General features: G+C 37.6%; 1 protein-coding gene across 2 annotated transcripts in view; it reads right to left on the reverse strand.

The window, feature by feature from the left end:
• The window catches only part of igsf21a (immunoglobin superfamily, member 21a), a 351,578-nt gene that overhangs the window by 21,869 nt on the left and 305,125 nt on the right, over nt 1–24,584 (reverse strand). For both annotated transcript variants that reach the window (XM_079844847.1, XM_079844848.1), the window contains exons 5-6: nt 17,169–17,284; nt 3,313–3,793 (exon numbers count right to left, since the gene is read on the reverse strand). In XM_079844847.1, the coding sequence (XP_079700973.1) occupies nt 3,313–3,793; nt 17,169–17,284 (597 nt within the window). The remainder of the gene's footprint in view (nt 1–3,312; nt 3,794–17,168; nt 17,285–24,584) is intronic.

Consider the following 24,584-nt stretch of genomic DNA (forward strand, 5'->3'; position numbering starts at 1 on the left):
ACAGCATCCTGAGAACGCCGCCTCCATGGACCAACCGCATCCATTTAGAATGCGGCGCGAGGCTCGCCTCATGAATATTCAGTGAATGTAATACAAATTTGAGCCGTTGTCAAGATGTTTCTGTCTCATGTGGAAATATTAAAAACTGTGAAAGATTTATGACTTGTGAATACTCTTATGACTTGCCTTTCATTTTCTGACTGAGTACAGGTTAGTGGATCACCTGTACTGCAAGTGTCAGGATAGTAACTGGAATGAAACCCTCTGCTAGAGTGATTGCATATATAATATATTCCAAAACAGTCTTGCTCAAAGTCAGAACGGAACAGATGTTGCGACTTACTTTACTTCCATATTTCAAATAATCATGGTTTCCACAAAAAATATTAAGCAACACAACTGTTTTCAACATTAATATAATAAGACATGTTTCTTGAGCAGCTAATCAGCATATTAGAATGATTTCTAAAGGACCATGTGACACTGAATAAATTACATTTTAGAATATATTCAAATAGAAAACAGTATTGTAATAACATTTCACAATATTACTGTTTTTACTTTACCGTTTAATCTATTCAAACATGGTGTATGCACATATGAGATAAGATACAATTAAAACCAACAAGAGCACATTTTTGGATTTGTATTCTCTGGGTGAAAACAAAGAGAAGATGAAATAGTGCTCTTCATCTTTTAAGAAACCTGGGTGCTATTAAATTTATGGATCGAATTGTTGCACAGACAAGGCCTTGTTAAAATATAAAAATCGAAAGTTAGCAAGGCTTTTCTAGGCCTGCACTCTAGCGAATTCACTTCTCTTGCTCTCACTACCGTGCAAGCGGTGATACAACACCCTCCTTTCCTTGTGCAACTTCAGAAGCAAACGTTCCTGCTCTCAAGACACACATTTAAAAAAGAAAAAATCGTATAATCGCTTTGATGCTGAAACTGTGCACTTGTTTAATTTGCACATACATTTTTGAAGGAAATGCAATGAAAACAGGGTTTATGCTCAAAATTTTAAGGCCTCTTTAGTGAAATAAATATTTTACAAATAAAAGCAATTTTCTTCTAGCCTGACAAGCCAGACCCACATCAAGATGTTGGGTCTGGGAACTCACCATTGGCAGGGCTCAATCCTGGGTGCGGGATAAACAGTTGTCTTTCAAATTCCCTCTGCACGCAATAGGATAGCGCTACAACCAACCAGAGCAACGAAGAAGGTTAAGCGGAGCTAGTTCTTTGTTCTTTCCTCAAAGAAAAGCTTAACTCCAAGTCTTCCAGAGTCGCGGCCAAAGCCGATTCGAAAGACCGTTGTTTGCCAGCTTCTTTGTTTAGCAAGCGGAACCATCCCAACTCTGCCGTTATGATAAGCCCGCCCACCGACTCTATACATGATGTGATTGGCCTGACCAGAGTTTGGTTTTTCCAGCTCGCAAGCCAACGGAGAGTTGCTAGACTACCCTGGCTGCAAATTAGATTTGCTGCCGCTAGGGTGCGTCTAGATTTCTAGGCTAATTTTCTTTTCGTCTTATTTGGAACTAAGTGGATGCAAACCAATATAAACTGAGAAATTAATATTTAAAAAAATGAATTAATTAAAAAAAATATATATTTTTTACGTAACGTGAAAATAATCCGGGCAGCCTGAAATCTGCCCCAATGGCTCTGAATTAGAGCATACTGCAGTTCCATTTTTCACCACAGATTTAACTTGGTCATTTGTGGGGTGCTGAAGAGCTGGGGAGGGCTCCGAGACCGGCTGCCCCAATTAGTATCATGACACATGCCTGGCGAATTCATGCGCATCATTTTAATACACGCACTCACTTTATGACTTAAAATACACTAGAAAACCAGAAAAAAATATTTGTTGCTGAATGCTGAACACATTTATAATTTATAATTAATTCAGTGTATAGAGGTCTATGTTTGGATGAATATTTTGCATGTTCTTGTTTATCCTGACTGGCATTGGGACACGTCCCACACTACATTTTATATAACGGTATAAACGGTAAAGCAAAAACTCTCCAAGCTAATGCATTTCTATTGTTGCACAGTATATAGTGCCCGACTGTAAAACAATATAGTTAAACAACTTATTGATGTGTATTCCCTAAGCTAAGGGATCTGTCTTTGTCATTTAGCACAAACCAATTCCTCATACATAGAGATCCCATGATTCGTTTCAGTAAATCGTGGCTATATGCAATCAACTCTGCTGTCATTTTCTCCTGTGGTTCTAATGATTATTTCATGAACACTAGGGAGCCATGTTTGAGAGAAAATAAAATCACATCTAATGGTACGAGGTAAACGTTTGTAAAAGAAGCAGATCCTCTTGCGATAGAATTGCGAGCTTCGTTCTTAGCAGCTATGAAACGCACAGAGGGAGATCATGCTAGAATGAGACGAGAATGATAGAACAAGTGTGAATGAGAAAGAGAGAGACATATTGAAATGGAAACCACATCAACTTCTAGACCATCCTTTCTTTCTTCGTCTTATCGCTCGTTTTTTTGTCCTTTCCCCTCCTTCATCTCTTTCTGCACAGCTCCTCTACCATTAAGTGAGAGAAATGTCTCTGTTTATCTTGTCTTGCGTCTCATCACTCGCCTCTTTCTGAGGGCTGATAGTAGAGACTACAAGTGAGTGCTGCCTTTGAAGTGATAATGGGATCGTCAGGCCATCTTTGTTGTAGCTTTAAAAGCAAAAAAGGTGAAAAAAAGCCTCTCATCCATGAAAATACAAAGGTATGCTAGCATCCAATTCGTTTTTTGGTATTGCTCCATGACTTTTATTCCTTATAAACTAGTGAGCGCAACACTCCAATTTCACTGACACAACAGGCATCTTGGCATATCCTTGCCTTAGCATATTAATTAGCCAACGGTAGACCTTTTTTACAATTATGAATGATTTGCAACAGTGAGATCCAGCAACGATGCTGTCTTTGAGTGCACTGTGAGATTCCCTTTATGCTTGATTTCGTTCATTCAGGTTGACTTTTTCAATAACGTGGTTAAGTTAACTCAATCTACTGCACGGACAGCTCAATGAATTGGCCTGTCAGTCACTGGGAGATTTTGCATTCTGCATTAGTAACTGCAATCTGCTTGCCTGTAAAGCAATTAAGCAACAAATAGAAACCAGTGTTGTTCTCGCGGCATCTGTCAGATGAGGATGTAAAGGGATTCACTCGTGATCGGGCGAGGGGAGGTGAAGGTCAAAAGCAATTCTTTCAAATCGATCTAAATAGCTGTATCCAGCCAAATCAATGGTAAAGCCAACAAAAGCAAGACTTACCCAGTATGACCTCAGTCTGCATAGGCATAGAGAGAGCCGGGTGCGTGACCTCGCAGCTAAACAGGGCGTCGTTGTCCAACTGCGGATTCAGCGTCCAGGTAAGCTTGGCCTGAACCAGCACAGACCCGTCGCTCTGGGGAATGTGCGTGTTGCTGAAGAAGTACAGGGGGTCTGTACTCTGAACCCAGCGTGGGAACTCCCGGCTGACCACTGTCTCTGGGATGGTCTCTGTGGCCGGGCTGGGCTCTTGGCCTGGCTGTCTGGCCATGTAGCTCCGCCCAGGGCTCTCCGTGTAGAGGCGTGTGGGCCTGCCATCCGGACCCAGCAGAGATAGAGACTTCCTCAGCTTAGTGTCATCCAGATCCCTGCTGATCAGAGGTCTGGCTCCACGTACACCAGCGGAGCCGGTGCCCTCATAACCCACAGTGGGCGAAACGTAGGATATCACCTCTATCAACTCTCCGTCCCGCTTGAAGTATACCTGGAAAGACACACATATAGTTAATATAGATAAAAGTGTCACTTCGATTAGACTGATTTTTTTTTTTAAGAAACACCACGTAAACGATTTACTTCGACTGGGAACATGTCAGCGTCTAACCTGCTTCTAAAAAATATATGCAGTATATTAAGAAAACAGTATATGTGTCAAGTTATGATGTAGATATAGATGCGGAGAAGCATAGCAAATCTAAATGCAAAGAATGACCATAACAACAAACTAGAAACCATGACAACGAAAGGAAAGAGAAAATAATGTGATAAAAACTAAAGCTGCGTCCGAAATCACGTATACAACAATCTTGTACTACATTTGAATTTGAACTTACTTTGCGACCATTATAAAAGTATGTTCTATATGAATGTGGGTAGTATGAATGTAATCCAGGCGTACAGTACTACATACGCCATGTTGTCATTGTCATGTGACCTTCCAGTGTCAGTTCGCTTCACCTCCATTCATAAATTCTCTCCTGTGGGCTCATGGGAAAGTAAAGTGTCCATCGAATGTGCACTTCAGAATCTCGCCGGAAGTAGTAGGTCATCCGGGGACTTTTCGCCTACTGTTTTTGGCATACTATACTGTAGAGAAGTATCCGATTTTGGACGCAGCTTAAAAGTCCATTAAAACGAAACCAAAACACCAAACATGACCTGACAATATAAACAATGTAGTTTTAAATAATAAATGAATAAAAAAAAAAAAATGGGATGGAAACAGACTCCAACCATGCAGCCCCTAAAATAAAAATCTATCAAATAATGCATTTTGATAAACAAGCAACCAAACAAATAACAGTGGGTCAACAACTGACTCCAACCGGCCCTTAAAATGTTAGTACAAAAAAAAAAAAAAATTCATATCATTTTCATATCATTTATTATTATTTATTTATTTTTTATACCAACATATTTTATGGGCTAGTTGGAGTCAGTTGTTGTCCCACTATATTTAAATTCTAATAATTTATTATTTATACCAGCCCCTAAAATATGCTGGTTTAAAAAAAAAAAAAAATCCTTATCTTTCTAAAATAAATAAATATTTTATTTACAAATAATTTGAAATGTTTGCTAAAAATGTCCTTTATTCATCAAAAAAGTACTTCTGACAGAAACAACAGAAACTCATAGCTGCATAAAGATACCAAATCAAATGACTTTTAAATTTAAATATGTTCTCAAAACTCTTAAGACTCATAAACAAAGACTGTGATGCGCTATGATTACATGGCAGATGATGTAGTAGCACTAGTACAACAGTCAGTTACATCTGAGCTTGACTGTCAACTGGATATACAGGCTGATTCTGAAAAGCGTTTTGCAGTCTCCAACATGGAAACCAGCATCCATTTGGTATAAAAAGGGTGGCAGAATATTTTAAAATGAGAAAGGATGCAATAGAAAGTATCTGCTGCAATCACAGTAAATTGTGAAATTACCTGGTTTGTGATTGGTAAGTCTAAGCAAACGTATCTGGGACAATGCTAGGCGTCATTCAGCCCACAGTGCTGGTGAATGGAAAATATACATGACACAGTTTCTGCTTTGTGTTTATGTTCCACTAGTACATTGCTGTAACAGCCTCTCTCCACTACAGTGCATTTGGGTATTAAGATTCCCGGCTGGTAAATCACTTGACAGGGAATTAAGTTCCCACTTCAACACACAACCTCCAGATATGTGTATTAAATTCAGCAGGCCTAATGCCTGTAGCATTAATGTTTGCACAGTGCTCTGCTTGTACCCCTTTTACTCTCAATCCCTCCCTTTCCTACCCTCCACTGCTCCAGAAGAAGGAAAGAGATGGATACGGCATAAAGCACTGTGTGCGTATATATATATATATATATATATATATATATATATATATATATATATATATATATATATATATATATATATATATATATATATATATATATATATATATATTATATATATATATATATATATATATAATCTGCTTGTCCATTCAGGGACCTTTGGACTTTTTAAATTCTGTTTGCACAATATCAAAGTGTCATTGCATTACACAAGACCTTTCCATGCACTGTAGCCCTTTTTCTGCCCTTTCTTTATGTGTGTGGTTTTGTCCGGCTTTGATTTGATCCCACCATTCATGCCCCTGCACTCTGCTGGGTAAATAAACATAATGTAACAAGAGTGAATTAAGCTCACGTCCTTGAGAAGTCTTGTTTCCTGCTAGCAATGTCACAAGAATTTAGAGAGAGAGAGGAAGTGAGAGAATCTTGTAAGGGACAGCTCTCTTTCCCTCTATGCGAGGACTGTTTTTGCGGTTAATGCACTCTAAAGTACACACTTTATCTCTGCTGCTGAGAGAGGTTAACAGCATATACCACACTGTGGCTTTTACTTGCATTATCGGACTATTTGCGCATGCAGCCACAGGGAAGGGGAGACAAAAGCAGATGCATAGTGGAAACCTCATGCTAATAGCTTAGGCTCCAGACAACAGCTAATGCCTAATATTAGTGGCTGTGTGAGATAACAAAACAATGGCTTGACTACGGAGGCTTTTTTAGAAAGGACAGTGCAATAAGTCATGCTACGGCTGAACAGCGGCTATTCAATTGCAACGTATGGAGGATCTATAGGCCTCGGTTTTATTACAAAAAGTCAAATGAGGGAGTTTTCTGAGCAAGCGTACTGAGCAAATGCCTGTTTGTCACGTGCCCGTTTGCCATGTAAACACACGATATGAAGGTTGCGCTGGGGTTGGTATGATGTTTTATGCTCACCTCACCAAGGCTGCATTTATTTGCAAAAAAATACAGTAAAATCAGTAATATTGTGACATTTTATTGCAATTTCAAATAACACTTTTCTATTTGAATATATTTTAAAATGTAATTTATTCCTTAAAGCTAAATGTTCAGCAGCTAATAAGGTTAGTTCACCCAAAAAATGAAATGTCGTTCCAAATCTGTAAGACTTTCTTCATCTTCGAAACACAAATGAAGATATTTTAAATTAAATCTGAGAGATTTCTGACCCTTCATTGACAGTCCACACAACTACTTGTCTGTCTATCACCGGACCAAGCTCAATTTAAGATTGAACATTGGTCTGGGGAGTCTGCTCTGTATTTTCTACTGCACACGTGAGCATAAACTCGCATAAATTAAATGACTCTGTACGCAATTGGATAGTCCTTCAACCAATCAGACCACAAGAGGCGTGATAAACAAGCATAATTCAAATGACTCTGTACGCAATTGGATAATCCTTCAACCAATCAGACCACAAGAGGCGTGATTAACGGGAAACGACCCATCGCTTCTCTATCCGTCATCGTGATAATCCCTCCAATAGCGGGCCAGGTGGATAAGCCAGTCTGTGATTGGTTCCCGCAAAAGTGTAACAGAAGCAGTCAGTCCTTCCAGAAAAATGCAAAAAAAAATTGTGATTGTTGCGGGCAAAAATCCTTGATAATGCGGTACGTTTTCTTAAAAAATGCGATGGAAAATGCGGGATATTTATGCAATTTTATGCAATGAAATTGCGGGAACTTGCAAAAACTGCGATTTGATGAAAAAGAGAAAAAAAGCACTACATCACAAAGTGCTGGGAATATTTAAGTTCTCATCTTGTTTTATTGAAGACCTTAATAAACACATGGCTCAAATTTACAAAACATTGAGTCAAAAAAGTTCTGTAGCTTTACAAAAGGAATATGCTATAATTTCTGAAAAAATTAATAAATAACTTCCTGTTTTACAGAGGTCGCTATACAAAACAGATATTTGAGTGCTTCCAATACACAAAGTGCAATCTCTTAAAGGGTTAGTTCACCCAAAAATGAAAATTCTGTCATTAATGACTTCCCCTCATCTCGTTGGACACCCGTAAGACCTCTGTTCATCTTTGGAACACAAATTAAGATATTTTAGTTGAAATCCGATGGCTCAGAAAGGCCTCCATTGGCACAATGCACTTTACACTCTCAAGACCCATAAAAGGTACTAAAGACGTCGTTACAAAGTCCATCTCACTACAGTGGTTCTACAATAACTTTTTGCGCAAAAAAAACCTAAATAACGACTTATATAGTGATGACCGATTTCAAAACACGGCATCATGAAGCTTCGAAGCGTTATGAATCAACGAGTCGATTCATGATTCGGATCGCGTGTCAAACTGTTGAAATACGTGACTTTGGCGATCCAAACCGCTGAATCGACTCACTGATTCATAACGCTTTGAAGCTTCATGATGCTGTGTTTTGAAATCGGTCAACACACCGGGAAACTGCTTTGTGCGGTCTTTTGCTGTTATTTTCGTTGGCAAATGGGAATTTGTGTGCTTCATCGTGGTTTCACCAATATCTATGGTTTCACCACGGGGTTTGCAGCTTTTCGATGACGTTCGCGTCGGGTAATTACATCACTTCAAAACGTTCCCATAGCAATAGGGGGAAATGGCGGCTCTTGTGTGAAGTAAACGATCATTTTTCAACTTCCTGCTAATATATATGACTTTTTGCAACGAAAATGCAGGGATTATGAAATCATGCTAACCCCGCATATTTTGCACTCGGAAATAGGCAATTTATGCGGCGAAATTGCAGCGTATTTGAAAAAATGCAGCCCCCGCATAAATATGCGGACTTTGGCTGATTATGCATTAAATCATGTGATCGCATAATCATGTTTTTCTGGAGGGACTGAGCAGTAGAAGTGAATGTACGGGTTTCCAGACTGAGTTGCCGGGCGAAATCAAATCGCTGACAGATCACAACTACCACTTTGTCACTTTATAAAGAGATTATAAAACTAATCCACACTGAGCGGTTTAGTCCATATTTTCTGAAGAGACTTGATCGCTTTATATGATGAACAGATTGAACTAAGGCTTTTATTCACATATAAACTAACTTGATGTGTAAGAACAAACCTTACTGGCTCTTGCTGAAGCTCAAAGGTGCTGCATAACATAGAATGAACGAGAATGAACCACATTCTCAAACTAATATACTTTAGCTTATGTTTACCATATCTGATGTGTGAGTCGATGAATGTTTATATTTGAATAAAAGCCTAAATTAAACCAGCTCATCATTATGTGTCTTCAAAAAAGTTTGGACTAAACCGCTCAATTCATATGGATTAGTTTCATGATCTCTTTATTAATTTTTTGAGGTGTCAAAGCATGGACTGTCAGTGGAGGGACATAAATATCTCAAATTTCATTAAAAATATCTTAATTTGGGTGAACGAAAAGTCTTATGGGTTATTATAGTCAGTAAATGCTGACATACTTTTCATTTTTGGGTGAACTAACCCTTTTTAGTCTCAATTGATACTTCCGAAATCATTTTAATATGCTGATTTGGTTCTCAAGAAACATTCCTGATTGTTGTTTATGTTGAAATCAGTTATATTTTTGTGAAACCAGTGATCATTTTTAAAAGGTAAAAGGTAAAAAAACAAACAAAAAAACAAACAAAAAACTAAAAGTTTAGTTAAGTTATAAAGTGTGACAAACAGAATTCACAAACAAATGTTACATTGTTTTAGTTTGCAAAGCATACAAATGCATGCACATGATCAAAAATGTGTTTTGAGCTTTGATTTATCAAACAAAAGTAAATAAAATATCTAGCAAAACACCAAGTTGTGGTTTTCTATTATTTATATCTCGGTTTGATAAATATTGAGTCCATCATCTGCCAATTCTTCTGCAGTACATACATGTCGCCAGCATGTGGAGCTATAAATCCTCTTCCTCAATCTGGGTTAGACATGAGAGAAAGAGAGAGGAAGGCTGCCTCTGCAAATAGTGCACAGAACTCCTATTCATAGCCATGCTAATCACCAAGGTAACGGTCACACAACATGTTCAACTCATTCCAAGGCCCATTCTATGCAAACACGTCTCTTAAATTATTCATACTGTAATACAGCTCCCTGCATTTTGAACAGAATGCAGCTTTTGGTTACACTTTATTTTACAGCGTGTATGCACAGGGAAATTACCCAAGAAAGTACTGGTAAATACATGGGTTAAGGTTAGATTTAGGGGTAGGTTCAGGGTTAGTACCTAGTTATTACCCAGTTATTGTAATTGCTACAATAAGTACATAGTATGTACATGCGGACATACAACGAGTTTGTGGTGTTGACTTGGCCTTCAAATCCCCCAGATCTCAATCCAATCGAGCATCTGTGGGATGCCACTCCACCCCACCTCGCAACCTGCAGGACTTAAAGGATCTGCTGCTAACATCTTGGTGCCAGATACAACAGCACACCTTAAGTGGAGTCCATGCCTTGACGGCTCAGCAAAAAAAAAAAAGGTTCTATATGGCACCAAAAATGGTTCTTGGCTCGTATGGTTCTTGGCTTCAGCGGTTCTTCAGAGGTGCTTTATAGCACCTTAGTCAAAGAACCAGTGAAGAACCTCTGAAGAACCGCTGAAGAACCACTGAAGCACCAAAATTGGTCCTATATAGCACTAAAAAAGGTTCCCCTATGATTACGAGCCAAGAACCATTTTTGGTACCATATAGAACCTTTTTTTTTAGAGTGTAATATTGTTATTCCTGATCAGTGTATATCGAAATTGTGAAAGAAAGGAGATAAATGTTGTGATGTTATTTACATCAAGAAGTGCATCATTTTTGGTCAAGATCTTGTATTGGCAATGCAAGAGTTGAGCACTCTGTAAAGTCTCCTCCAGCACATCCCAAAGACTTTCAATGAATTTAAGGTCTGGGCTCAGAGGCTCCAATTCATGTGTGAATATGCTCCCTCGCAACCATTCTTTCACAGTTTGAAACAGATAAATTGTGATATTGTCATCTTAGAATATGGCCATGATGTGTCTTCCTATTCCTAAAGTGTTATATAACTTATCGTAAAGTGGTACAGAAGATGGAGTCAACATGTGCAAAAGTTTTGTTTAAAACTGCTTAAACATGTCCCCTGTTATAATTTTTAATAAACAAGACGTCTATATAGTTTTTATTCCTTTTTATTTCAGTTTTAGTTTGAAATGTTGCCTTGCCAACTAGCTGAAATAAATAGTAAAATACGTTTTTATTTTATTTCAGTTAACGTTTATTTATTTTAATCAATTTTTTTTTTTTTTTTTTAATGGTTTCAGTTTTGGTTTCAGTTATAATAATAACCTTGTGTATAATAACCACTGTACATAACACTAAGCTCCATTAATCATTTCCGCAGAGCATTGCTTATTACTGGTAATGTCTTATCACACAACGAGCAGGAAAGAGCCCATTGTTTCTTTTCACAGGGGATAATCAATTGTCCTTATATTAATTTCTCCTTAATGTGCCTTCAATAATTGCCTTGTATCTACAGCCGTAGTCATAATGCTCATTTCCATCAATACAAATTAGATACCAGACATGTTTGATGCACTGTTGATGGGCTGCCTTTGATTGGTTGTTGTCTGGGGAAAAGCAGAGTTTCTAAAGTCCCTTTTAGGGAGATGTCGGGATGTCACACGTCTAACTCCCACACAACCAGAAATAGTTCCGCATGAATGCGGTGCTCGTGTCTCACGCCTTAGTAAGGAGAGTAATTACACAGCAGCCAATATGAGTCTATCCAAGCAGGATATATTGCACAATAATACAGTAAGTGCTGAAATAAGCCAAAATAGCATGTAGTACAGTGCCCTTGAAGTGTTTTTGGCAGTTCTTAAAAGCACCACATTACAAAAGCAAAAAAATCCTTATTTTCAGGTCTTGAATGCATCAGTGTTCCAACACGCTTCACACAATAGAAGCGCACAAAACATGCATGCGTGCGCCTATAGCCCTCTTTCAATCAGCACCAGATTGTGCAGAGGACACACCAGCCTGGCCTGTCAGCTGATGGACTGCTGTGTTTTTGAATGCAGCTCTTCCTGGTATTTAAAGATAAGAAAAAACCCTTGAAGTCCATTGACCAAGTGAGACTCACAAACAAAATACTTAAAATGAGACACTATAAAAACAAAGGGTACTTTTGAAAAATAAGTGTATGTACACTCACACGAGTCTAGTGGCCTAGAGAAAGCGGTTATATTTAAAGGTAACTTATTTGTAAAAAAATAACAAATTTTAAACAATGAGTCAATACATTCTTCCAAAACGTGTTTTTGTCTTGCCCTAATTCACTATGGTAAGCCTATTATCAACACGCACCCATGCTCAATTTTCTATATACCCTAATCATTGTTAACAACCTTTAAAAAAATATGGACGTAGTGTCCATGTCATCACCCATAGGATTCTGATGAGCAGTTTTGAAGCGTAAAGTAGGGTCGAGCTGGCCGTTGCCATCTTGGCAGCTAGTCATCACGTGTCACTCCCGGATAACAGAAAATGGGCAAAAAGGCGGGGCGTTGGCAGAGCTGAAGCGACGCGATGACTAACAGATAGCAGATAAATGGCTATCCACCTGTCACTCGAAGTGGCCACGCCCTTAATTATGCGGAACTCTAATGCTTTATATAATGTAAATGAATGAGTTATAACAAAAATTCACCCCCTCATAGTTGTCATGAAGGCCAAAATTAGCCGTATAGACCAAAACCACAATTTGTACCAGGCTGTAAACATGTTTTATTCTGCTGTAAAGTTGGGCATTTTAACATGGGGCTCAATGAGAATCTGCTCCCTTCTGGAGCCTGTCCCTAGTGGCCAGTCGATGAAGTGCAGTACATGTCACTTCCGTATTGGCTTCAAGAGAAACTGCGGGAGGTTGCCGCTTGGCGATTACACGAGATATGATACGTTTCAGTAGGTTGTACTGTATCTTTCAACTTACCTTCAGAAGTTCGTTCATGTTTATTCTGTAACTAGTATTAAAGAGGAAGAGATGATCGCGTTTACTCACGCTTCGGCCTGAACTGAGGCGCCTATATATTGATCTGTCACGCCACATTTAAGAGCGTCACAATTTTGTGATAAAATTGACAGAATTTGAAAGATGACACTTAACAAAACGCAGAGCTTATTGCAATTATTGGTGGTTAAAGGTGGTTAGGATAAAACTAGGGTGACCACCATCAAACAAACCAAATGTGGGACGATTACTAACTTTGTGTGGGACAATGTGGGACATGTTACCAACACTAAAACATAACCTGAAACTGTTGTATAATCTTAAATTCAACATCACTGAGCCCAAAGGAAGCAGGCATCATGCAGATAACGATTTTTGAAACAGTTCTGACCAAGTGCAACTAAAATCCAAATAAAACATAAAACAACATGAAATTAGTTAATCTTATATTAATTTATATACAGAACTATCCATTCGTTTTCTGACAGGGAACACATGGAACGAATCACCGCTCCACATTTTGATTGACAGCCGTCACAACCTACTAGTGACCGTGTTTACTCCTTTCTTTTCAACCATTGGATATGATTCAAAAAATGGCTTTTGTATTTGTGTAAGGCGGGATGTTACTTCTGACGAAGCGCTGTTAAATATACTAGGTGAAAAACGATGCAGCAAAAATAATAAATAAAATGCTTTCTTAAAAAGGCAAAAGAACGCATGCATGTTTTCTCAATATGATCATTAAAAATCAACAGACTGATGAAAATGCGGGACATTTTCTCAATATGTGACATGAGGGACAAGGGGTGAAAATGCTGTGCGGTACAACGCAAAGCGGGACAGGTGGTCACCCTAGATAAAACACTGTATTCGTTATGTACACATAAGACACGTACCGGAAATTTGTGGGGAAAATGCGTGTACCGTTACACCCCTAATTACTATTTTTCTAATTAAGAATTTTTTTGTGACATAAGGTCATATGTGAGGTCAACCTCAACAATGGGCCAGGGCTGGGCCAGGGCAGCAGGGGGCGGGGTGTTCGGTACGCCGTGAGATTACCAAAGTTTGTACCGTGGGTGGTGTATTACGTTTTTTCGGTTCGGTTGGAATATTGTCACACCCCTATCAACAGGTGAGTAAGCTATTACACTGAACAGATAAATTGCCATTTTTAGCTCTCAAGACTTAATTGCAATTGTAAAGTATTATCTTGGCCAGTGAAAGAGAGAGAAAATGACTTAGTGCACATACAAAGTTAAATGTAAAAATGAACACTTTGTCATTCTTAACTTTTTGTTGCTCAAATAATGGACTGCTATTTTAACAAAGCAAAGCATAACAAAACAAAAAAGTCACACAGCTTTGTGAGGGAAAGACTAAAATGTAAGTTATTCACTGAGCTGAGAACTCTTTTTTTTGTCAATTATGGAACTTAGCTTAGCGTCTCATTTTTGGATGTACTATGTCTTAAAATTCAACATCCAAATCTGTCAAAAGAATTCTGTCTGCCTGATGAAAGACAAAATTGTCTGAACGGTAACAAAACGAAGACAGCCTTTTCTAAAAGCAGAGAGATGATGAACATGCCGGGTGCTCAGCTCACTGTGGGAATGATACAATGTTTTGAACCCCAAGCTATGCATGGTGGCTGTTAAATTGATTTCAAGAGGGTGTTAAACTGCAAAGCCATGGCATTGATTTGACTTAGTAAAGATTGTTAAAAAAAAGGAGAGTGAACGCATGAAAAAGAAAATAGAACATTTTTCGGATGATTTAGAAGAAAGCCATAAGGCAGTGGCACCAGCAAAGCCCAAATGAGATGAATCATAAGACAGTAAAGGAGAAAGGCATTTGAAGTTGCAGAAGAGAAATTAAGTCCAATGCTGAGGCCCTGGAGCACAACTGTATCTGATGAGAATAACATGATTTTATTTGTATACTTAGTAAAGGAAGAGGCAAACAAGTGAATAAACGTCCCGCAATACAAGATAAATATTGGTTTAGGTTTGGTTTTAAAACTTGCTTTGTTAGCTTTCCGATTCTCTTAAAAGCATTTAGATTGCATTCTTTTTATACTCCATGCCATTTTCATCACTGGTCTTTGTCATTATTTGCTATTGTTCCAGATCAGAATAATTGCTTTTGTATGTAGAACTAAACAATAGTAAAAGACAATTTGGAAGTGTTATCTAGGTCTAGGTGTTTGGAGACTTCCCTAGTAAATAACTAAATAATTTGTTTATTAATTTATGAATTAATTTATTTTTTATTTAACAGTACAGTCGATTACAAGGTGACTTTGACATCATTGTTCTCCCTTAATGGGGCAGTTTCCGTTCCAGAGTTTGTTTCTTGAAGACAATTAATTTCAAAACATTGTTTTGCAGAGCTTCTAGAGTTTGAACACAGAATAGAGGCAGTAATCCACATGAGATGTAATATAATTTGGCAAAACATATTTCCCATCCAGCTCTGGTCCCATTGAGCCTTATCAAAATGCATAAATCTGCTCCACCCTTTCCCTATTTTTCAACCACACAATTAATTACCACACAATACTATATACTTAATGAAGTTTCTATCCTGTATGATACAACCTTCAAATGCTTTTGTTTTGATGAGCACATATAGCAAACAAAATAATCTTATTTTCACAGCCCAACTAATTACACTGTAAAAAAAGTTGCTGCCTTAAATTTTTATTAAGCACAGTCAACTTGGATGTTTAAGTAATTTACACTTAAATTACATTAAATAGACTTAGTTGAATCTTGTATACACATAACAAAATGAAAATTGGTTAAATTGTAAAAACATATGTTGTCATAACTTATTGATAATCACAATGTATCAACATTAATAAGAAAAGAAAACCACACTAAAAATTTTCTCATATGCAATTTATAAATAATGCAACCTTTTTGTAAAGTGTTACCTTATTAATACTACTTTCTATATTTGTGCCTTATTTTGACTCCGTACCTGCCATAATTTCCTAACGATTCCAAATTATTGACAATAATGTGAGAATCAGGAAGATTGCGGTTAATACCTGAACAAATAAAAACGACTGTATCACAATAATTGTGTCTTTTTGACAGAAATAATTTATTTTTTATTTATATTATTTCTAAATGTATTCACATGCTATTGAAAATGTGGGAAACGCTGTCAAAGAGATTGCAAGAGAGAATCAACCTTTATATCTCTGAATAAGTTGTCTTGCACACAACCAAAAGATCCGGCTCATTCGCAATTGAGGGCGACACAAATCAAGCCACATTCAACCACCAGCCCAGATCTGAAACTCCTTTGAAAAATATTATTGCAAGATCCTCATCAGCGTCCCAGACATCCAGGAACCTTTGACTAAGATCTTTTCAGCTCTAATTTAACTCCTGTTTCTTGGCTCCTGTCGCTTGTCTGCATTAGCGGGTCTACCTGGGTGTTTGATGAGGAAGCGCAGGCTGATGAAGCGCAAGCTGATGAATCGCAGACTGTCTTGTGTGAATGAATGGCAGTGGATTGGCTGGTAATGAGGGGCGGAGTGGCGAGTTGAACCCTCCTTGGGACTTACACTCATGGGTTTTGTGCTGTAATGAAGGCCAGAGTTGGTCAGCCTTAGTGCTCAGCAATGTGACTCTTCAGGTAGGGAGGTGGAAATCATTTTCACACCACATGCCTATCACGCTGGGCTCTTAATTGCTGGAGATGGGGGCAAGATAGATCCGGAATACATTACGGAGCGCCCACAGAGCGTGATTAATGGGCTCGTGAGATTCTCACAAACTGCTGGTTGAACTCAAGCAGAGCTAGTGTGGATGACATTCATAAGGTTGAGGTGTGTGAGCCATAGAAAGCCCACTGACTTCAATGAAAAGACTCAAAGCTATAGGGTTTGCACTCTACCCTAAACACAATCAATGCACAAACAGCTAATAAGACTTGTTTCAAATCCAGATTTGGAACAACGTGATGGGGATTAAATGATGAAAATTTTGGATAAACTCTCTTAGGTTTATTTTTTTTGATGAAAGAGCCCATGTAAAGTCTAAAATTGTGAAAAGAAAAAAAAAAACTCAATTGAACAACCAATTAAATAGCACAAAGACTTGCTATTGCTAGTTACCATGACAAAATGGTTTGAAGGAACAATAAATCTAGCTAAACAATTCAAGGGCTCAAGAAACAATTGTGGCCTATTGGCACATTACAAGTGGGGACCCATTTGCAAGCATTTTGGTCTGTGGTTATGGATATTGTAGCAAGCTGCGAAACAGTGGCTGAAAATGTGAAATTCAGCAAAACATTAAAAATAACATTTCAGTGCCAGAAATCCCCTCATTATAACACATGAAAGAAATGAAAACTCGACAACTGGATATGCCTCCTCCGTATTATTGCCGTAAGCCACTTGATAAATTGGTTGGGACAAAATCGACCATGGCAAAAAAAAATCGTAGGGACATCTGTAAATGATGCCTATTTATAAACAGCATATGTTTGTGCATAAAATTGCCAGGGACTCACCGATGGAGCTGGTTTGCCTCCTTTGGCAGTGCAGACCAGAGTGAGGTTCTGGGCCTGGTAGCGGCTGAATGGTGCTGGCGTGTTCTCTGCCACCACTGAGATGTTGTTGGGTGGAGCTGTGGGATAGAGAAAGACATCGATAAACATTATGCAGGCTATGGAATCTGTTCTATTTTTTTCTGGATTAAATTTTTTCCTGTTGATTAAAATTTTGGCCTTTACACTAAGTGTAAATAGCAATTAGATTCTATCTACAGTAACTGAAAATAGCATATTTTCTTTGCAATAAGTGTAAATAGTAGTTGTTGTACATTAAACAGTATGCAATAATAATATAGTGTTAAATTATTAAATGGATGCCGCCTTATTGGGACAATAAAACCGTGCCTACCCCTAACCGATAAACACTTTATTATTAAACACGTTAGACACTTTATTTTGACTTTTCAAATATTTTGATCATTTTTATTGAAAATAAATGGCTTTACGATGAGATATGTGATGAGAAAAGGGAATAGAGCGAGTTCGGCAAAAGGAGGATTTGAACTGGGGTCGATTTGCGTCAAAATTTTCTACCATAGACCTTACCCCTACTCTATTGCTATTGATGACGATCCAGCATCTTCCATAGTGTTGTCAGGCCCAAATAGATGTCAGTGGTCTGAGTTAGTGTAAATAGCCTCTGCCAACAAGGCAAGCTATTTGCACTTAGTGTTATTAGACACTGCGTTACATTTTTTTGTAATCCAAAATAATGTATAATCTATTGAAATCATGAAACCTATACAATTTAACAACTATTACATTTTTAAGGACCTATGAAATCAGTTTTATTTTTTCCCAAATTCTGCGTTTTCCATTCAACATTTTCTGGATTCCATTTTAATGGGTTATTTAAATTTTAAAAATCAAAAAGCATGTATAATCAATTGAATTCTTTTTACATTTTAATTATTAATGATTTTATTCAAATTGTAACAATAATAAGATGAAATGTGTCAAAAGTTCTGTCTGTTTTATTTTTTTCATTTTTTTTTACTTTATTCCATACAATTTTAAATGTAATGGAATGAACTGATACTGTACATTATATTGTATATTCTTAGTACATTCTATTGTATACATAAAATAGATTTCTGACACAACTTATTCAAGTTAAACCAAACGTTTATCTTGGTGGTTTGCCCTGAAGACCTTTGAGTTGCTATGTGTATATATGCTAGTTATTCAATGAAATGCTTGTGAAGTGAACCCTAGAGCAGCTCTGGAGATAAATGGAAAAGTGTCCTCACGTAGTGAGTCAGCAGGTACGCTGAAAACAACACAAGCATCACACGTGTTAAAGTATGTGCCGCGTTCATTCACACAGACACACAGAACAAGCAGACTTCAGATTTAAACATCTTTTTGCTGTTTAATAATCAAAGACACTAGTCCATATTGCATTTTGATTAATTGCACAGCGCCTACTTTTCATTTATTAATCTAAAATTTGCCAAATTCTGTGACATACCGCGTTATACAGTAAATTCCATTTTTATAAATGATTCCATAAGAATCTGAGCCGCATTTCAGAGCTGCATTTCCTTCATAATGACATGCATAGTTATTCCCTATTAAGTACTTGAACGCTAAATCTCCATACCAGCTTTAACACTCTTTGGTCTTTGAAACAGATTCTGAAATCTTGTGTATATCCAATGCACTTTCAAGTGGAGATGTGGTGGTGCGTGGTTGGGGGTTTTGGAGTATGTCAGCGTAGTTTTATTCTGTCAATGGGAGCCCGAACTTCTCATATGGGCCACTTCAGAGTAAAGAAGCAGTGTTGTACAGAAAACTCTTAAGGCAAAAGAAGAAGGAAGCGGAAGTCTGGAAGATGAGAGGATCATGGTAGGGCCACAGGGAGTTTCAAAGCTGGGTTTCTTAGTCTGCGAAGACTCTGACCCCTCACACTGAAATGAGATACAACCACCTACGATGCAGAACCGCACATGTACGGTCCTCTGGGTACTGTTATAGTGCTAGGAATTCCAGCAGCTATCTGAAACATAAAAAGCAGTGGTCATAAAGGCTGTGTGTGTGAAACCGGAGTTGTTTAAGATGATGAGCGCAAGGTTTATGCATATAATATCAACCAACTCCTGCCAAGCTCCACTGGGAAGCCATACGAGCGTGTCATGACATTGGAAAAGCAGAAGCGTATATCTTGACCCCCTGTGGGGATCCATGGGGAAGACAAAGACGGACTTCCTGGTACTTAAAGTAGAAAGGATATGACGCTGGCAGGCTTAAAAAAAAAAAAACCCTTCCCAGTTCATTTGAATAGCCTTAATTTAAGCCAACCTGTCAGCCGGAATGAGCTGACTTTATCAGGCATGAAAAGGGGCGTGGGGGTTTATCACATCTGCATTTTTTTTTTACAAGCACCTAGCGATTTATGATCCCCTGTCAACGCGCCAGCGTAGGTGGGTATTGACTATTCAGGCAGCTGCATTATCGCATAAAACACTTCCTGCAAATTTCCTTTCACACCCTGCTGAGACAATTGGATGTTGCTTATGCTTAGTTTGGATCTGTCTTGTGGGGTTTTGTGCATGTTGAAAGGATGACAAAAGGCATGTGATATAAGCAGGGGATTAGTGTGTTAGTTCACCCAAAAATGAAAATTGTGTCATCATTTATTCACCCAAAAGAAACACAAAAGGGAGAAAGGTTGCTCCCCCCCCCTTGCAATTAGCTTTCAAGCTTCAAAAAGGATGCAAAAGTATTATAAAACCAAACTAAAGTGTTCTACATGACTGAAATCATGATAGTTTGAGGGACAAACAGACTGACAATTCTGTTCTTCTTCTCATTCTATAATTTCCCCTTCCTGTGAGCGCTAACCCACTGGCTAACCCACTGAGTCAGTAAACTCGAGAATCACATCACTTTGATTTGTTAATGAATAGGGGTGTGACGAGATCTCGTGCCACGAAATCTCGCAAGATGAAAATGTGAAGAGATTTTATCGTAGAGTGAAAAGCTTTCTCGCGATATCGCCATGACACAGCATGAGGCTGAAATTAGCATGGAATATGCACCACTACTTTTACATTACATTGTAGTTTAGCTTTTTTATAGAAATAAAAACCATTTAATTCAGTTAGATAACGATCGCTTCTATTGAAATATTGTAAAAAATCTGCAGCACAGTGCAGCAGGAATCACAGTTCACTGATCACATGATGAGAGTGAGGTGAGATGACTGACAAGAAAGACCATGTCAGAGGATTCATTGTGCAACAGAGCCTAAACGTCTGATAAATGCCTTATTATCTTAAGCGAAAGTAAACGTGAGTTCCCTCATGCATGCAAATTAGGCGACATACAATAGCCTGTCTTCCAATATCAAAGCTATCTCTAGACTGGGCTGTGTAGTTGTAACCACCTCTTAGCTCTGGGGGGTATTCAAGAAAGCAGGTTATGTGGCATACCTGGGTATATGTTTAAGGGTAAGTAAGCGGATAACCTCAACTTTCGGTTCCAAAAACGGAGGTAACTTTCAGGGTAAGTAGCCAGAGCAGGTTATGTTCCAGGGTTAGTTTGCTTAAGAGGTATTCAGATGCGTGTTATATAATTAATAAAGTTATATTAATATAAATACATTTGTTATATAGTTACCGTTATATAATATACAATATTAGATATAAATTCTAAAGCACTATTATACCAAGGTAATGTTTAAATGTTAATTCAATTCAAATATATTTATTATTTATTTTACTGTCATCTCACACATGGATCTGCAATCAATTAATTAGCATCAAACAAATAATATAATCCTTATTTTCAGTGAATAAAGATTACTTATTAACAGTGTTGGGCACGTTACTTTAAAAAAGTAATTAGTTATAGTTACTAGTTACTTCTTACAAATAGTAGCCTAACTGAGTTAGTAACTGAGTTACATCATTATAAAAGTAACTAATTACCAGGGAAAGTAACTACTGTGTTACTTTTTTCTTTCTTTCAAATGTTCAAATATGTCAAATTGGGATGCCCCCAATTTTAAATATGTTAAATGAATGAATTGGACACTAAATAGAATAAATTGCTATTATAAAACATTGTACATTAAATGTACACTATTGTAATGTTGCTGTGGGACAACGTGAGAGACACCTATCAAATTCAATACATTATTGTAAATATTATCAGTAGTATCACTACTATAGTTTAAATATTGTGTAAATAGTAGCAGTACTTCTTTACTACTCCTCTGGTAGCTCACGTTATCACCTGGGTTTTTAGCCACTAATGTTGTGGCTGTGATGATGTGGTATGAGGCGCCACGTAGGATTTAAATCAAACTTCGCTTATCAATACATACATAACACACTTGCATATACACCTATAAATGACACCAATACATATTATGTTAGTAATGAATGCATACACACTTGTGAATAACTTGCATATACATATAAACTTGACGCACGCATAGACCTATAAATACTCGCATATACATATAAACTTCCATGCATATACACCTATAAACACTCGCACATACATATACACTCACTGCACGCAGACACACCTATACACACTCGCACATACATATAAACTTCCATGCATATACACCTATAAACACTCGCACATACATATAAACTCGATGCGCGCATACACATCCATAAAACACTCGCGCACACATACAAAATAAAACGTGGATGCATGCTTTAGTTGTGTATATATGTATATGCGAGTGATTTCATATGTAGATGTGCGTGAACGTTTCAGTGCAAACGGAAGGCATTTCAGTGTAAAAGGAAGTCATTTCAGTGTAAAAGGAAATCATTTCAGTGTAAAAGGAAGTCATTTGTGTGTACTCGGAAGTAACCTGCCTATTTACCGCATTTGCAACTTTGCAATCATGGAGAGGGATCGTGCTACAACTGAAGCAATTGGCATTTTGCGAAATGTGCTTGCTTTGCCCACTGTTATTATAAGATCAATTGCTAATTCAGTTGAATCGAATGTGTCGCCTTCTGCTCAACTGCAGTCAGAATCAGAAACTGAATTGCGCACTTTGTTTCGGCCATCGGCGCCTGCTGTACAAAGCATCAATAACAGGCCAACATCATCTGCCGGCAAAGTATATCGCAGGGCTCTCAAGTCTCACACACGCATTTCAACCTGCTCACACGCCACACCTTGTATTTCTCACGCAGAGAAATTTCCAGGATAATGCCCACCAAATTGCGCCGCTATTAGAGAGGAATCAAGTGAGTTCCACATAGAGTTCAGAAGTCCCTGCCACGCACCAGCCAATCAAATATAAAATACAGCTACCGAACAGCCAATCAGAAAATAGCATTGCTGTATCCGGGTAAGATTTAGATATTCCCTCAACAACAACGTTTACATTCTGCCACCTACTGGTGGTTATTTTAGTGTTTTTTTTCCAACATTTCTTAATTGTATATTCAAAAATATTCTTAATTGTATATTCAAAAATATTTAAAACAATCTCATAACATTTTTCAGTGTAAATTATTTAATTTGATTGGCAACAGCCCTACAGTGTCTTATTTATAGATCAAATTTAAGAATATAAAATGAAAGCTGAATCATAGCCTATATTTAATAAGATTATGGGAAAATGCACTTCATAAAAGGTAAAAATATAAAAGATATGCAGATTTAAATATCTCAAAGCTGATTGAACACTGGTGAGACTATTGCTTCAGAATAAATTATATTTACAACACAGTAAATTCTGAAAAGAAATATTCCAAATTATTATGGATTATTAATTTGCCTCTTCCCTGACATATTTCTTGGAAATAGAGAAATGCAAGAATTAATACTATGCACACACACACACACACACACACACACACACACACACACACACACACACAGAAATGTTAAATTAAATAAAAAAAATATATCATTATTTATTTATTTATTTATTTATTTATTTATACAAATTAGTGTCATTTTTCAGATCAGAACCTCGTCCCCACCCAAACCCCTGCTGCCGTCGCCAAAATCTCTGAATTCAGTTCAAAACTTGAGAGCCCTGATATCGTCTTCATTGCACCTTGAACAAGCAAATAAAACACTAACAAACGTAACAGCTATTAAGGTCACTCTGAAATTCATGTCGATCTGCGTGAGGAAGACCCCATTAATGACTTCCTTTTACACTGAAATGACTTCCTTTTACACTGAAATGCCTTCCGTTTGCACTGAAAAGTTCACGCACATCTACATATGAAATCACTCGCATATACATATATACACAACTAAAGCATGCATCCACGTTTTATTTTGTATGTGTGCGCGAGTGTTTTATGGATGTGTATGCGCGCATCGAGTTTATATGTATGTGCGAGTGTTTATAGGTGTATATGCATGGAAGTTTATATGTATGTGCGAGTGTGAATAGGTGTGTCTGCGTGCAGTGAGTGTATATGTATGTGCGAGTGTTTATAGGTGTATATTCATGGAAGTTTATATGTATATGTGAGTATTTATAGGTCTATGCGTGCGTCAAGTTTATATGTATATGTAAGTTATTCACAAGTGTGTATGCATTCATTACTAACATAATATGTATTGGTGTGGATTTCATATTAGTGTGCACGTGCATTTCATATATGTATTTTGAACATCCAATAGTATACATGTATATGCGAGTAATTTATAGGTGTATATGCACGTGTGTTATGTATGTATTGATAAGCGAAGTTTGATTTAAATCCTACGTGGCGCCTCATAAAATACTGTCTCGTCGCGTCTCGTTCTTGTGAGCTAAGTGTCTCGTCACACCCCGAAAAATGAATCATTCTGATGTTTTTGTGAACTGGATCAACCGGTTCATCAAAATGATCAGACTCGAGTTCACAAATCAGACATAACTTTTCTAATGTATTTGTGAATGTACACAACGAGGTTGAGTAAATAATGATTCATTTTCGGTTGGTTTCTTACACAGAACTAGTGTATGGAATGTACTTGGAATACAGCATTTATGATACATTTATGGTGCTTTTTTTTTGTTGTCAATTTGAAACTCAACAGTACCAGTTCTTGTTCACTTTCATCATCAGCCTAGCAAGAACATTCTTCAAAAGAGTCATCTTTTGTGCTCCACACACACACACACACACACACACACACACACACACACACACACACACACACACACACACACACACACACACACACACACACACACACACACACACACACACACACACACACACACACACACACACACACACACACACACACACACACACACACACAGACACAGACACACACACACACACACACACACACAAATCAAAGAAAAGAAAAGAAAGAAAGAAAAAGAAAGAAAGAAAGCCATACATGTTTGGCAGTAGCTTTTGAGTGAACTATTCCTTT

Source organism: Gobio gobio (genome assembly GCF_949357685.1).
Source record: "Gobio gobio genome assembly, chromosome: 19".
In the NCBI taxonomy this organism is placed as follows: domain Eukaryota; kingdom Metazoa; phylum Chordata; class Actinopteri; order Cypriniformes; family Gobionidae; genus Gobio; species Gobio gobio.